Consider the following 15,734-nt stretch of genomic DNA (forward strand, 5'->3'; position numbering starts at 1 on the left):
CAGCATAGGCTCAGCAATGCAGCTGATGGCTTGCAATTAGCCCTGGTACTTCCAGCACCGTTTCAGGCACTGTTCAGTGAGAAAGGAGCGAAAAGGGAGATAAAAAGAAATATTGATGCCCTAAAAGTAATTCTGAAAGACAGGTTGCGTTGCTTGGTACCAGTAGCTTTCTAATAAGGAACTTCATGCAGTCACACAGTGGAACATCATTCCCCAGAAGGCAGTCAGGACTGCCCTCCTGGGAAGCAGCCGTCCTTGCCAGTACACAGAGTAGCAAAGAACTTGCCAGATTCCTCTCCACTTACCTCATGATCATCTAACACTACATTGCAAAATTTCACTTCAGCTGTCTAATGAGGCCCCGCTCTCCAGTGAAAACCTAATCAAATTATTTTTAATTGGCAGTTTGAATGATTCTGTATGTAGGTGGGGTGCTTAACACTGTGATAGTCAGCTGGGTCCAAGCTCTCTTTCCAAGTATGCTCAAGGAGTTTTCAGCCCAGCTGCAGCAGTACCAGCTCTTTTGCTCATTTTCCTTTCTAAACACTAATATCCAGCTCTACACTCAGAGAAAAAAATGGAGCAGATCATTCTCCTTTGCCTAAATATGCTAATAGCACAGTGCCAAATGGGCAGACATTGGACTTGCTTAGGGTGGATTTTGCCATACACGACACACTTAATCCAAGTATGACCAACACATATCTTGAGACTTGGAAGTAATACGGTTTTTGGAACAAACAAACATTGCAATCAGTTTACTGTGTTTAGCAAGCCCTTTTTCCTAGAAACTGGCCTCTCAGCATGGTTTGGTGCTTAACAAGCAAGGAGACAAGAATCACATTCCTTGCCACGATCCCAATCTGCTGCACAACCTTGGATGAGTTACTTCACCCCTCGTTAGGTTTCCTATTATTTGTTTAGACAGAAAATTCTATGAAAGCTTTTTTCCAGAAATGTTTGTATCAAGCTGAGCTGGGCCTCAAACTCAGTTGTCACAACTGGAACATAAATTGGCAAAAAGGCCCTAAAGCCCGCATGGCAAAAAACTTCACTGTGCAGAATACCCTCAAAGGGGTTGCTGGGTTATAGGTGTTAGGGTGCAGAAATTCAGGGATTTAAACATGAGCCACAGAGTGAATTTCACACTTCATTCTCCTTAGCAGCATGTTAGAAAACCAGCCTAAGAGAGAACAGAAAGGTACTCAAAATTAAATGTAGGTCATTTGGTGTAATTGCACACAGTATTTAGGAAATAGAACTGAGGCAGCAGCTGAGCCTTCCTTTCCAGACATACCTAGGCAGTTTATAAATACATTGCTTTACAGGCAAGATGGAAAGCAGAAAGTACTGCTTCTTTCACTCCAAGCAATCCAAAGATACTTCTTCTGGGGAGATCCTGTGGTCCTTGCTGATCCTGTGCTTGCCTTGAGCTCCTGACAATGACTCCTATAGCCTCCTCTCAAGATTCCTGAACTATGGCAAAACATGGAGAGCTTTAAAAAATCTAAAAATGTCTCATAGCATGAAGATAGCTTGCTTTATAGGCACCACCCCTATTAATTAATGAATTTATAAATAACCAACCCGTACAAATACATGTGCAGAACCTAATTAAGGGTGATTGAAAAATTAGTATTCTTTGTTTTATTCTGGGCATCTGAAGGGATCCAAATCAGTGACCTGAAAGGCACTATTTGACTTTCTGTACCACAGCAGCTCAGCACATATTCAGTTAAATTCACTCACGACAATACAGCAAATGTGACCAGCGTGATCGTCAAGCAGAAGATGGACAGAGCACAGCCAATGTAAGTGATGGAGGAGAGGGCCACCTGGTGTTCTCTTGTTAGCTGTACACAAACAAAATAAAAAGAAAACCTATTAGTTGATTTATTACACCACCAAACCACAGGTCAGCCCCCCTGCACACAGCATTTCCTCTTCCGTATACAAGCTGATGTTCATGATCATTCACTGCTGTTTCTAACATGCAAAATGAAGAGCTGTCTCTGAACTGCAGTCTCACAGCCAGGGAATACACATGCCCATGGCATTTTGGTTCCTCATTGTATTTCATACATCAGTATTTCCTCAAAATAAGTTTGCTTCTCTGTTGCAGTGATAGAATCAAGCCTGAGATTGGAGCAGCTTATTGGGCTGCACAAACAATGTCAGCAATGGGATATTTCACAGCTTGCAGGGCACTCTGCTAATGCTCTCATGCTGCAATAATTTACATCATTGTGCAAATACCAGAAGTGCTTCACAGCGGTGAGAACTGACAAACCAAGATAACCCATAAATCATGGGCCATTTATAGCCCACTTGTTTTGTTTAATGTATCATGTTTTCAGTGCCTGTTGAAGGAGCTGGAATAACATCCACAGAATGGATACCCGGAGAAAAGACCCAGTAAGAGCAGCCAGCTTCAGCCTCTGTTTATACCTATGGGCACCTTTTGTAGAAGAAGTTCAATTTTCAGACATTTAATCTCTGACTGCACCAGTACACAGCACCAGGATGCTTGTTGAAACCTGGATAGATTCAAAGGAGGAGCAACATTTTGTTTTCACCCTCCATCCTAAATTAATCAGCAAGTATGCCTTAATTTTCCATGCAAGTCCTCATAGAAGAATGACAAAAAAGCCACACCTAGCAGAGGGAGCCAGGAGGTATTAATATATAATAAGTAGAACAGAACTAAGCAGGAAAATTCATTCTCATCTCAGAAGAATTTTCAAACATTTCTCCCGACTTGAATTTGGATAGAGCTGAAATTTCCATAAACTGAACATTTGGGAAAAAAAATAAAGTAGTCAATCAAAATGTTTCATTTTGATGTTTGAAATACTGCGCTCTTCTTTCTATTCACTGTAAGTTAAACTCCTGGCTGAAAACTCATTCAAAATATTTATTCATTCTGAAAAATACTGAAAGGAACAATATTTTTTGTCCTTTCCTTTTTTTTCAGAAAATCTGATGAATAAAACGAATTTAGCATCACAGTTTGGAATTTTCCATTATTTCCACACACACACACACACGTTATGTCCCCCCACACAAAATATTTCATCAAGGATTATTGACCTCATCAGTTCTACTGGTAGATTCCCCCCAGAAATTCCTTTTGAAGGAGAAAAATAAGTGTTATGTGGCTACAAAGGGGAAAAAAATCATTTTAGATAAAAGTAAAAATGATGTGCTGTATAGGTACGTCTTTCCTGTAATGATCCACCAACAGCATCAGCTCACGTGCAGTAAGTTTCACAGCAGAACAGACTGTGGCTCTCGGCAATCTGAGGACTATTAAGTGATACAGCAGCAGCACTGAAAGACAACTGTTGCTATGGTGTTACTGCTCCTAGGAAATATGCTCTTTAGAAGTTTTTTTCTCTGTCAGCCAAAGACACATTTCTTGTCCCTGACTTGGACAGCATCAATTACAAAGACAAAAGAGCTCTGTGTGCTGGACTATCTTAAAAGGTTGACATAATTTCTGTGAAACAACTTCTGTCTCCCCTCAGAAGCCACATATAGCCATTCTTCACAGATTGTTCCTGAAGTGGGAATATCTTGCACGGTAAATTGGGTAGCTTTAAAATGATTTCCTCATCAGGGATATTCATGTCCAAAATGAATGGGCCTTACTCCCTGATTGCTCTGATACACGTCCATTTCTCTTGCTATGGGTGCTTTGCAGTTCTCAAGAGGGAGGAGGGAAGCAGAGGAAGCTTTTCCAGCTTCAAGTCACTCAGGAATCAGAATTTCTCAGCATTTTAAGGCTTTCTTTCACTCCTTTCTTTCCCAACAAAGGCAGCCAGAAAATACTTTGTCTGGGTTTTAGCCCTGTCTTCCTCCAGAAAACAGTGCAAGGCGTGAATCAGACGCTCCCATGTGGAGCCTGTATGAGTTTGAAACCATAAATTAAAAAAAATCCCTCCTCCATAAATTGTAAATAATTCACTCTAATCTAAAACAACTTGCGTAGGTTCCTGCATCTGTGAACTGGAAAATGCTCTTTCCTCTGGTACATAAAATCTGACAATGCTCTAAGAATGGCACTCTAAAATCAATACCCACATCTGTCTGGTAACAACCACAAGCAACATCATTGAAGTTTGCTTTCTCATCTTGCATAGTACGAGGGACATAAAGCTTGTAGGTAGTTCTGAATAATTTTTTTCTTTGTAAAGAAAATGGTAGAGCCCTGTCATAGCTGTCCGCAAATCGAACAGCCAGGTTGGAGTTGAGCAAAAGTCCTTGCTCACATCAGCTGCAGCCACTGCAGCATCTTTTGGTGGATGATATAAATTGTGAAGAAAGGATACAGCATGAAGAGACCTGGAATGATTTCCAGGTTGTGCAGCCCCATTTCTGCAGACAGGTATGTGGAGTGGTAGAGAAGAGAGTCTGTGTTTAAAATATCAGGTCTCTACTAACTTCTCAAAACCCATCTATTACAGCACAGCTAGACAGTGTGTGTTTATGTTCATTGTAAAGGATAATAAGCATGCAGTTTTTTAGGAATACCAGTACTGTCAAAGCATTGTGTATCATCAGTTCAGAGACAATTTCCTCTTAAGTCCCAATGCTCTGATGTGAGCTAATTTCATCTTACCTCAGCTAGTCTTTCTGCAGTTTTTCAGACTTAATGCATGACATGGAATACAAAACACTAATTTGGCATGATCGTATTGTCAGCACAAAAATGCTAATCAGGCTCTAATGCTATTACTAAAGAAAATAGCATTAAAAAGTAGCAAATAAACCGTTGAGCAATCTGTGAAGTAGTCCCATGAGCATGATTCTCACACTTGTCCCAATCTACATCAGATTATTCTTTGCTTCTAAAATAATTTGCTTCTTTGAGTGTATAAGGTCATCTTCTGAAGTCTACAGCAAGCTGAAGCACTGGGAAGCAAGTTCATGCAGTCATGAGTGTTAGTAATCATGAACACTATTAAATAAACCAGATGTTTCTCAGTTGCAGCTTTGAGAAACAGTTACATCAGAAATTCAAACTCCATATAATCCCCCCACACCCTTTTTAGCTCAGCCTGTGACAGCCTTTACCTTGCAAGTGTCGCTAATAACGTGAACAGAGATCTGGCAGTTTCAGCAATTACACACATCTGAAATATTATAGACCATTGTCTTACCCTACTTCTACCTTGTAAAAGAAGTTAGTACATTGCTTGACAACTTTATCTTGGAAACTCACAGGCGACCGGATGGTCTGAGAAACAATCCTGGAAAGACTACGGCTCAGACTCCAAATATATATTTTTCTTTTATGATGTTGTTAATAACAAGAAAACGAGTGACACCGAACTCCCCAGTTTAAAAATAACTGCAAAGGAAGATGAAAATATATTATTATAATGGGGTGGTACTTTTCATCTCTGGAGTGTCTGGAAAAGGTCAGTTGAGGCTGAAAGGCTTGTTCAGTGGGTTATGCACTAAAAACTGTTTTGTCTGTATATAGATCAGAAAACCTGTTTCTTTATGTAGTATTAACAAGCAACCACGTACACCGTAAAGCACAACGATCTGTCAAAAAAGCTAAATGTGCTACAGAGAAACAAATTATCAACAGATCAGATCAGAGCATCTATTAGAGCAGCACAGGGCTCTCTCTGCTCAGTATCTTCCGACCGTTCCTTTGTTTCCAGTGAAACTGGTACTTCTGTTCCTGTTTTTCACTCTTCATCCATCAGTCGGTTGATCCCCATTTCTCCTTTACAGAAGGTGCACCAGGAGGTGCCCTTTTGGCTTTGTCTAGAGAAGGTATTTCTGGGGAAGTACAGATTGGTGCTTTTATTCTTTACATACTACATAACACCCCTCCGTGTCTCCCTTAAGAGACTACACATCAGACACAGGGCTGGGTTCAGCGACCTAAAACAAGGTCTGATACAGCTGAAAAAGTTTGTCTGTGTACCAAATTCTGACTTAAGACTTCCCAGTGAAGCCGTGAAAAGATTATTTTATTTTCTAATCCTCTGTTATGAAAAGAAATTCATCTTCTTCCAAAAAACAGCAAGTTCTGACCAAAAAGAAGTTTTAAAGCTTTAAGAAACGAAACCTGCAATCTAAGGACTATATTGTACCCACAAATTGTATTTTAGAGTATTAATTACTGGTATAGCACATAATATGATGTGTTCATATAGCACAAACATTATATAAAAGAAAATCTATTTGTTTACTGGTGGAAATGTAAGGCATGAACACTGTTCTTTGCCTTAAGAGCAGTCGATACATTCCTGTTCCTCTTGGTCAGCTTTCCATGTCAAAAAAGCATCGCTATCATGGAGGAACTTGCAATAATGTATGGTTTTTGTACTGTTTACTAAACTGGCTGAGATCTGACATGAGATATCAGCTGCTGGCCTGGGCTGAAATCCACTCTGTAATCCTTTTGCAAAGGCTTGAAATGATTTCTGATGAAACATTTCTTGGGGGGAGGGAAGGGAGGAGAGGTAGGGGTGAAAAATTAAGGTTCAGCCAACCCTCTTGAAGCTGCACCTTTAAAATGCAATCTGAATCCAATTAAGAAAAGGATGAATAATTAACTTTGGCAGCCTGAGTGTTTCAGAGACATTAAAACGCTGGCCTTGGCTGATGAAGCTAATGGTTTTAATTGCCTCCAGAAAGGCTGCTGAAATTCAATTTCGGTCCAGTGAGGCCTTTATTTATATATTAAATAATAATAACAATACAAATCACTGTTTTCCTTCAGCTTGCCAAGCACTTTGTTATGTACATAACATTACGGTTTGTTTTTTTTCAAATTAACATCTGTGTTTGGCTCAGGCTGCTCTGAGCCCACAGGCACCGCTCTGCTGGGGCCACACCTATGGGGGCTGCGTAGCCATTACTCACTTTGAAAAGTCTAATTTGATTCAGGGACTTCTCTCAAGCCACAGTGTATAAAATACCAAGACAAAAAGAACACAAAACCTTCAGAGAGTCATGCTCTGCACTGTAATCATCTTTATCAGGCATTTCCAGCAGAACACCTTTTGAATTCCCATTCTCTGTTAAGTCCACATCTCCTTGTGATCAGCAGCAAAGTGCTACAGAGGGGACTTTTCAGGCTTTGAAGGAACACTTTTCTCCAGCCAGCCCAGCCTTGTGGCTGCTTATTTAAAACTTTTCACTGTGACATGTAAAATGTAGAATTTTCCAAATATCTCCGCCGAGGTGTTAATTAGTAATTTTTAAAGCCCACCTGGGATTTTAAAGTACTTCTGGGCAAGATGTCATCAAACAGTGGGTAATCTGCTCGTTACAAATCTCACCCAGCAAGATACTTGTTCAAATGAAGCCTGAAGGAAGTGTGGTGGGGAGGAAGGACTCAAGTTGTGAAGTTTGGAGATCAGAAAAGCAGATATTTGTGAGTCCTTCCTCAAGTCTGTGTTTGTGTAACAACAAGCAGTGAGCTTTTCTGCCTTCTTTTCAGGGCTGAGACTTTCAGTCGTCAGAGAAAAATAGTTAAATGTTATACTTACAGCAGATCATCCTATGTGAATCTGAAGGAGTAACTTTTGCCCATGCACCTCAGATTGATACATCTGTTCTGTGCTTTCCATTCCAACAAGAGCAGACTCATCCTGTTGTCCAATTAACAGGCAAACCAAAGACATCAGAGAGGCTTATGAGGAGAAGAAAAACCAGCATGGGTCCAGCAGCTCTATAAGGCCAAGAAATGATGGTCTCTTGCCAATCCCAAGTCTGAGATCTTTCAGAGCAGTTGGGGATAATTAAATACCCAGAGCCCAGCACAATGAGTATGTCCACCTCTCCTGTCCCAGCCGTGGCTCTGATTCAGAAATGCCCATTTCACTTTGGGGCTGCAGCAGTTGTGGAGGCCCCAGGTGCCTGGAGTTCCCATGGCAGTATTCTCTGGGGTGAACTAGCACCCATAGGTCGGCACTGAGGCACTGACCCCACTGACCACTGGGCAGGGAGGGCAGAGTTCAGTGATGTTCAGCAGAGAACAGTGATGAGTAAAGGTGTGGTGCTGTAATATTTTTATACTACATGGGGAAATCCTTTAGTCAGCAAAAATATCTAGCTGCCAAACTGCTTAGTGCTTTCATTTCCAACCTAGGAAAGAAGCCTGTTGCTATTTTGTTAAGTATTCTGATTACAAAAGTGTCCTATTTCATGCTCCTCGAACAAAAGAGCTGTTTGACCATTAAAGCATTCTTAAATATTTGTGTTTCTCCAAAATAGAAGACAATTTTTTGTTCCTTTCTGCTCAGTGAAATCCAGTAATTGCCAAACAATTCTCCAAGGGATGTCAAGGGTTTAGTGTTCTGCAGCATTAGTCCAACTTTTTCCATGTAATTCTATGAGATTAAGGACAGACCCAGAGAGTCTCCTATTTCCTCCTATCAAAATCAACAGAGCTGCGCTGGCAGAGGAACAAAGGAGAAGAATGAACGATGGCTCTGAGTTAAAAATCAAGATCAGTGCTCCATTTTCAGGAAAAATAAGTATGGGTGTAGAACAGACAAATACAACAAAGTCACACTGTGAGCACATCAGGGAGATCCTCCATGGGGGCAACACTGATGGCGATAAAATGGAGGGGGAAGTGGAGAGAGTGCGAAAGAGCAAAGAGGAAAGCTTACAAAGCAATGCGAGCATAAACGCAGGCTGATTTATCCGTGTTCATCTGTGGGTGAGGGCTGTCTAAACTGTCTGTGGAGATCTCTTCAGTTAAATAAACTGTCAGCGGTAATAAACAGGGACAAAACATTGCAATGCCTATCCAATTTTTAAATATGCAACACAAAAGAAAAATTACTGGACTAAGGCACTGTTATTTTTTATGTTCTCAACAATGAAAAACATGCTGAGAAACGTAATTACGTTAAAATAACAAAACAGCAACAAACCACGTTGCTTCCATTTCATCATCCCATTAGAGCACACGTTCTGAACCTCAGCAGTCTGAAAAATTTAAGAACAAAAGTTATCATTGCAGACTGCTGTTTTAACGTCCTCTGAGTGCAATGTGTGATTAATAGCTGGAATGTTTGATTTAGGAAAGTATTGCACCAGTCTCACAAATTATACACTTATGCCCAATATTTTGTAAGCATTTGACAGTGTTAGGATGTTTTTAAACAGTCTTTATAAACATGAATAGATGCACTTTGTTCTTTCCTAGTCGGGCACGTGTTATCAAAGATTGCTCACAAAACCAGCAATAGCAGTGGAAATTAAAATAAAAACACCCGAGTTGCCCCAAGGAAAACAACAGGATTTCTTTTCTTTTGTAAATAAAAGCCCATACCCAAATCCCCAAGCTTCTGAAAAGCCCTGGGCTCCTTGATATGCTGCAGGTTGTCTATGGATCTAACTGCAAGATTGAGAAGTTTTAAATATTTTCCCCTTCATAAACTCTTCTCTGTTTTCAAGCCCACAGGTGGGCATCTTGAAGCGTATTGTTTGATCTTCACTTCTGAACTGTGGAACAAGATCTCCAAATGGGATGAAATACAGTCCTTTCTAGTCTGAAAAATGCAGGAAATGTGTCTAATTAGATGAAACCATTACTTTGTTGTAAATGTCCGTCCACATGTCAAACTATCATGTTTACAACCTCAGTAGAAAAAAGGAAGAGCAAAAGCCCTCAGGTAAAACCATCCTAAAAGAGCAGTCTGTTACTGCTGTGTCCTGCAGTGGTCACTTACTGGAGAGGGACCCAAACTTCATGCTTGATTTTTGCCTTGGGGACAGTGATTTCTCCTTTCTAAGGCTTTGGAACTCTGTACCCCAGGTGTCCACCATGCTTTTGCTGCTGAAATGACATTTATGTGGCAGATGGTACAAATAGCCTGGCATGACTTGTAGTTGTTGGATCACTATAAAAATAAAATCTGCCAGATGGCCGGCATGTTTGCTGGCAGTAGCACAGGACCCCACTGACTGGTGAGAGGAAGTAAAGCTGCCCAAAAAGAAATAATGGCATCTGACTTTTCTTTGGAGTGCTTTTGAAATGTGGCTTGCTCCATGCTGGATTTGACTCCTGCTGGCTAGGAAGCACTTTGTGACATTCCTCTGCCTGACTGTGCCAGAGGAACATCACCCATATCTCTACTGATATCAGCTGTCCTTCCCAGCCCCAGGCGTGGGCATGTTCCTCTCCAGCAGGAGATACCATTTATTACAGGTTGAGATCTACCCAGGTCCTGTGCAAGTGGAGGATGCTTAACTGAGGGAACATCTCATCTGCCTTCCTCTGCTGTTCCTATTCAGGTTCAGATCTTCTGTGCAATGAGGACTACAGCACTTTGAGAAAGCCACCATAGTATCGCTCTGGGTGCTCTCTGCTTGGAGTTTTTCCAAAAGAAGCAAACATATATCAGTTTAGATATATCAAACTAAATGCCTTATTTGTTTTTCCTGCCACAGTCGTATTAATGCACCTTTGTCTCCCAAACTGTAGCACTGCAGGGCGGCTGGCAGTACAGATTTGCTCTGACAGCAGGAAGCACAGATTGAGGTATAAGATAGAACACAGCTCTGCTGATCAAGAAAGGACAAAGACAGGCATGAACGCCTGAGAGTGCAGTTTTAGCAAGGATTTGCTACTTGGGAGATATTTGCTTGTTTTCAGCTCCTCCATCAGAAAGAGGAGCATAAACTAATTGGTTAATGTCTGCACAGCTGCTGAGCATCCCACTGACGTGTTCTGTCAGAGTAGTGCTTCTGTAAAGTTCTCAATCTTGCTATATTGACCAGAGCTGTGAAAAGGCTTCTCCATAGTTTCCAACTTCTGGTGTTATCCTGGCCTTAATTACATCCATGTAACCTCACAAAGGCAATCAAGGGCTGAACGTGTTCCTTCAGGAACATTCTGCTCATCTTTCGTCACATTTTATCTTGATTTGCTTATTTGTTTAAACAAATTGATTGCCACAAATCTCCAAAACTCCATGTGAATGTTATCATTTCCCAAGTTAAAACCAGCTTGATAAATGAACCTTGGTGAGCAAGTCTAATTCTGGGCCAACCATAACAACAGAGTGCTGAAGACACGGATAATTTCAGCACTCCACGTGGCTGGTTCATCGGCAGGCTAACAGGTCAGTGCCAGCCTGACATCTGAGTGCCACATGTTTGCAGATTTATCCCATAGTTTTTTTTCATTCCTGAAATAAACATGTTACAACTGCGACTCTCCTGCGTGGCTGAAAGCAGCAAACTGCAGACATGGATCCCAGGCTCATCAGCAGTATTGTTAGTGCTGTTCTTCCACAAACATGGCAGCTTTAGTACATTCAAGTTGTTGCTGAAAGTAATGTGAAATTTGAAGTAGTGTTCAACTACACTTGTAATCCAAGCTCAGTTGCAGCTAATTCACAGCATTCAAATAAGTTCTCCACGCACTGTTATACAGTGCACCAATATAAAAGTGGAGGTTAACTTTCTCACATGGAAGTTAGCATTGTAGAATGTAAAGCTTTCTTTTATGTACTCTCAGTTTCTTTCTCTGAAATATTGGGATAAAAATACTCATGTTTCAGAGCTTCTACCTACTTACTTTCTTGTATTTCTGTTTAAATTAGACCCACCTGACAGTCTGCCCCATAACTGCCTAACAATGTCAGCATTCGTAGTCTCAATATATTTCAAGTTTTCAAGACAAAGCACTACCAAATGCCAGATACCCTATAACTCTGTCCATATAAATGTCCCTCTGAAAGAAAATAAAATCTGTACGACACATTGTGATTCCTCTCCATGCCAGATGCATAAAGTATTTACACAGATCTTTTCCTTGTAATAAAATTGCAATGATAAAGAATCTTGAGAATTTACAGTCGCTAGTGCTCACAAGTGAATTGGGCCAGTGTTAGCAGAAAGGGAGGCACGAGGGCAAAATGCATCAAAGCTGGTGGGTCTGAATTGTGCTATTGTTGTAGAAGTGGCAAAAGCCAAACCATGGGAAGGGACAAAGAGTGAACCAAGGAGAATCTTGCTTGAGTTTAGCGTAACTCCAAAGAAAAAGTCTCTATCCTTGGTAAACAAACAGCATCCAAGCTCAGCTCCCTGCTTTGTTAGAAATGCTCACCAAGTAATGAAATGGAAGGGTATTTCTGAGGAAAGTCACTTATTTTCAGTCTTTCTTGCTTAGAGACACATCAGCTTTTTCTGAACTAAGAGAGCACTTCATGCTCTCCTGTCTTGAACAACAAATTCTCTCTGAATACTCGCAGTGCCTAAAAAACACTTATGCTTTTTTTCTTAAGCAAAAAGAAAACCAATCTCTTTCTCATGAAGAAGGGCCAAGTACATCAGAACACACGCTGAACTCGTCTCAAGCACTCGTGGATTTCCACATCAACATTGTTCTCTGTCAACCACTGCATTATGTTAAAACCTGGGATTTTAGGTGAAAGAGGTTAAAGGTGTAACAGAAGAAGATGGGTATTAAGGTTTTCAAGCATCAGTGTCTTGGTTTACATCTCACACGTTCAGCCAAGTGCTGAGATTTTACATGAATTTTGTTTTCTAACTTATCATGAACAAGTAAAATGGCAGTTCAAAAATATCTTACAAAATGTACAGGTTTAGACAGTTAAGATGGGGCAAAATGCTGAAAACAGAGCCATTAAATGACTGTGAGAACTGGACAGTGCGTTCATGTTTCATAATTATGCATTTCAGATCTCTTTAAGATAGTCTGACTCCAAAGGCTTTGATATAAAATGTCTTTGATCTCCACTGACTAATATTGCATATTATTAAAATTTACCCCAACATCTCTTTAATCATAACAATCTCACATCTGTTTGTCTGAAAGTTATGCTGCTCAGAACTATTCCCCAATGGAAAATCAATGAATCTTTCACCAGCTTTTAATTGGTGGATGCCCTGTTCAATCCTGATTAAATCATTTAATCTCTTTATACCGCTCTTTAAAACAATTTTAATAATAACATATTTCTGCCGCTCTATTTTTACCTCTCAAGTGGGAAGCTGTGTAGGCAAAACCTTGTTTTATTGTGAGCACAAAATGTTCCTAAGAAAATGATACTTAGAAATCAGCTGGGATTATTAGGTGCTTTATAAGTAACAAGGACAACAAAGGGTAGATAAAAACTAGGAGACCTGAACAAGGTGCCCTCCCTCTTCCAATGGCAAGACCAGTACAGAGGACTCTGGGAATTAATTAAGTTGTTTGGATTGCAGACCATGCTGTTCTACACCCCAACTGTGATGGCATGACACCACATAACTGGGATAATCATGCAAGCAGTTCTGCTAACAGCGTTACTGAACCAGTAATTCCTAATGGCAGTTTTGAATCATTCATTTCTTGAAAAGTCTTTGCTGCAGCTCAGTGGGATAGACCTGATTACACTGATGCTGCAAGTTCACTTTTGTGTCTATCTGCAAGAACCTCTGAGCTGCCATCACAAGCACAGGCAGCTCATCCTGCTGCAGCAGCTACTTCAGGGCTGGGCTACTGTCTAAAATAAGAGCACATCCATCATTCAAACCAATTAACAGGAGCCTGAGACATGGTCCCATGCTCAGTGCATCCACACCAAGCAAGCTGACAAAAACCCTCTAGCTGTACCACAGAGGACACCGCACTTGTTAGTAGCACACCATGATAAATGTGACAGTACGACTCCTACTGTCCCACTGAAGCTCTTCTTCACTTGTTCATTTACATTGTTAGGATGGTGCCTGTAAAAAGCTGAGAATGTGCCTGAGAGTATAAATTTGACAGACAATCAGTGTAAATTACTTTAAATGTATGGTCTGTAAATTATTTATATTATAGATTCATTATTTATCAGCTGGGAGTTTTGCAGTGCCGAGCTCTGTCACTGCATCTATAGGATCATCTCTGACAGTAGCACACCAAATAAAGCCGTAAAATCATATTTCTGATGCTCATGGCAGTGCTGCCAGTTTGCCTGCTGAGACCCAGCAGGGGGCTGGCCTTGCCTGGTGCTGAGCTTTGGAGAGAAATTCCTTCAGGAGGCACAAAACAGCATTTCACCTGCAAGGAGCAACACTGCCATCTCTGAAGAAATCTCAAGGCATCACATAGCCTTATGATGGCAAGGACATGTTCGGTGAGAAAAGTGATACCATTAAACTTCATCTGAAAGCACTGACGAGTATGAGAACCAAGTAGAAACCCTTGGTCACATTGGACAGAGGATCTGAGCACAGAGAAACTATACATAAAGGGTTCACTCTCTAAAACCTCCAGTTCTTTCTCACATTTCTATGCATGTCTCTGCTCAGCAAGGAGGTGAAGAAAGAGTAGCAGAGAAGCACTTGAAAAGCTGGCAGAACAAGTGGTAGGGCCACTGGCAGCAGTTTGCTTCACGTGGAGTTCAAACTTGGCTGTTCAAACTCCTCAAGTCTACTTAGCAAAAGCCTTAAACAGACACATCTCAGCTTTCTTGGTCTTGAAAATGAAATCATCAAACCCAGGCTGGTCTGTGCTGTTTTCCAGAGCTTTTCCTGCCTACTACTTTACGAAATCATACTAGAAGGATAATAATAATAAAGTGCAGTACTTCAGGATTCCCACCTACCACAGGGATGTATGCTCCATTCAGTTCCCAAATGTTTTAGAAAACGTATAGTCCAGAAGGATTCGTACAGCAGCTGTGGAATAAATCTGAATAGGACAAATATGAGCCCAGTTCCAGTCACTTATTGATGTGGTGTGTATTTATGCTTTGTTTTCAACAGTTACACTTTTGCTTAATCTCACCTTCAGAGGCACCACTTGCATCAGAATGGCGAAATTAGTGAGGTGGTTACAAAGACACACTGAGTAGTTGAGGTCCCCGCTCTCACGCACACAACCTTCATTAGACCAAACACCAGTTCCATTGCTGCAAAGCATATAAAAATGGCACAATCTCTATCAAAATGCATCTTATTCAGGTTAGTTTGACATGCATTGCAGTGTACAGGAGATACAAGGATTTGAAAGCCATTGTATATTCATAAACAGTTAGTGCCCTCACAACTCCACCACAAAAATAAATAAGGAAAATGTTGACCAGAAGAGGGCCTAAATCATACCCCTATCTGAATGTCACTAGAGATTACTTTCTGGTTTTATAACTAATGAATAACTGTTGTTCTTCATAGCATTATGCAACTCACTTATGGCATTTTATCTAGACCTGGGTTTCTGTATTTGGAGAACTATCATGTCAGACAAGTCAATAATCTTGAAGTCAAAGCATATTGTATCTCCTGCCTTTCTATTATTCAATGTCCCACTTGTCCTAACAAAGAAAGTAATTTAGAGTGATTGAGCATGATTTCTAGTGAGCTACCCATGCCAATCGTTTTTCATCATTTCACCCTCAGGGACAGCGAGGGCAGTTCCTGCTCCACTTAGGATATGGCTGTCCTGGCTGCATGGCTCAGTCCCAGGGCAGCAAGGGATGTGATGCTCATAGTTTGCTTCTTGGAGCCAGGAAAAACCTGGAAAGCCTTGTGCTGACACAGCCCTGCCAGGAGTCCTGCGACAGAGTGGGAACATAGAAGCCACATCTTGGTGGAGTTTGGGCCAACATAGGTCACTGCACAAACTGCCTGTTTCTTAACTATTTATTATTTTTTATATTCTTTGGGGTTCTGAAGCTGAGTGATGAATATTTTCATCAGAGCTTATTTTACAATAGGTAAAATAATCATCTTTCATTCTATCCTTTGGGACC

The 15,734-nt window shown here is 40.8% G+C and overlaps 1 protein-coding gene across 4 annotated transcripts in view; it reads right to left on the bottom strand.

Annotated features, from left to right (window-relative positions):
• ADGRD1 (adhesion G protein-coupled receptor D1) overlaps positions 1-15,734 on the bottom strand; it is a 115,639-nt gene that overhangs the window by 41,778 nt on the left and 58,127 nt on the right. For all 4 annotated transcript variants that reach the window (XM_015878381.2, XM_015878382.2, XM_015878385.2 and 1 more), the window contains 2 exons: positions 14,771-14,894; positions 1,750-1,853 (listed from right to left, as the gene is read on the bottom strand). In XM_015878381.2, coding sequence (XP_015733867.1) covers positions 1,750-1,853; positions 14,771-14,894 — 228 coding nt within the window. The remainder of the gene's footprint in view (positions 1-1,749; positions 1,854-14,770; positions 14,895-15,734) is intronic.

Source organism: Coturnix japonica, chromosome 15, assembly GCF_001577835.2.
Source record: "Coturnix japonica isolate 7356 chromosome 15, Coturnix japonica 2.1, whole genome shotgun sequence".
In the NCBI taxonomy this organism is placed as follows: domain Eukaryota; kingdom Metazoa; phylum Chordata; class Aves; order Galliformes; family Phasianidae; genus Coturnix; species Coturnix japonica.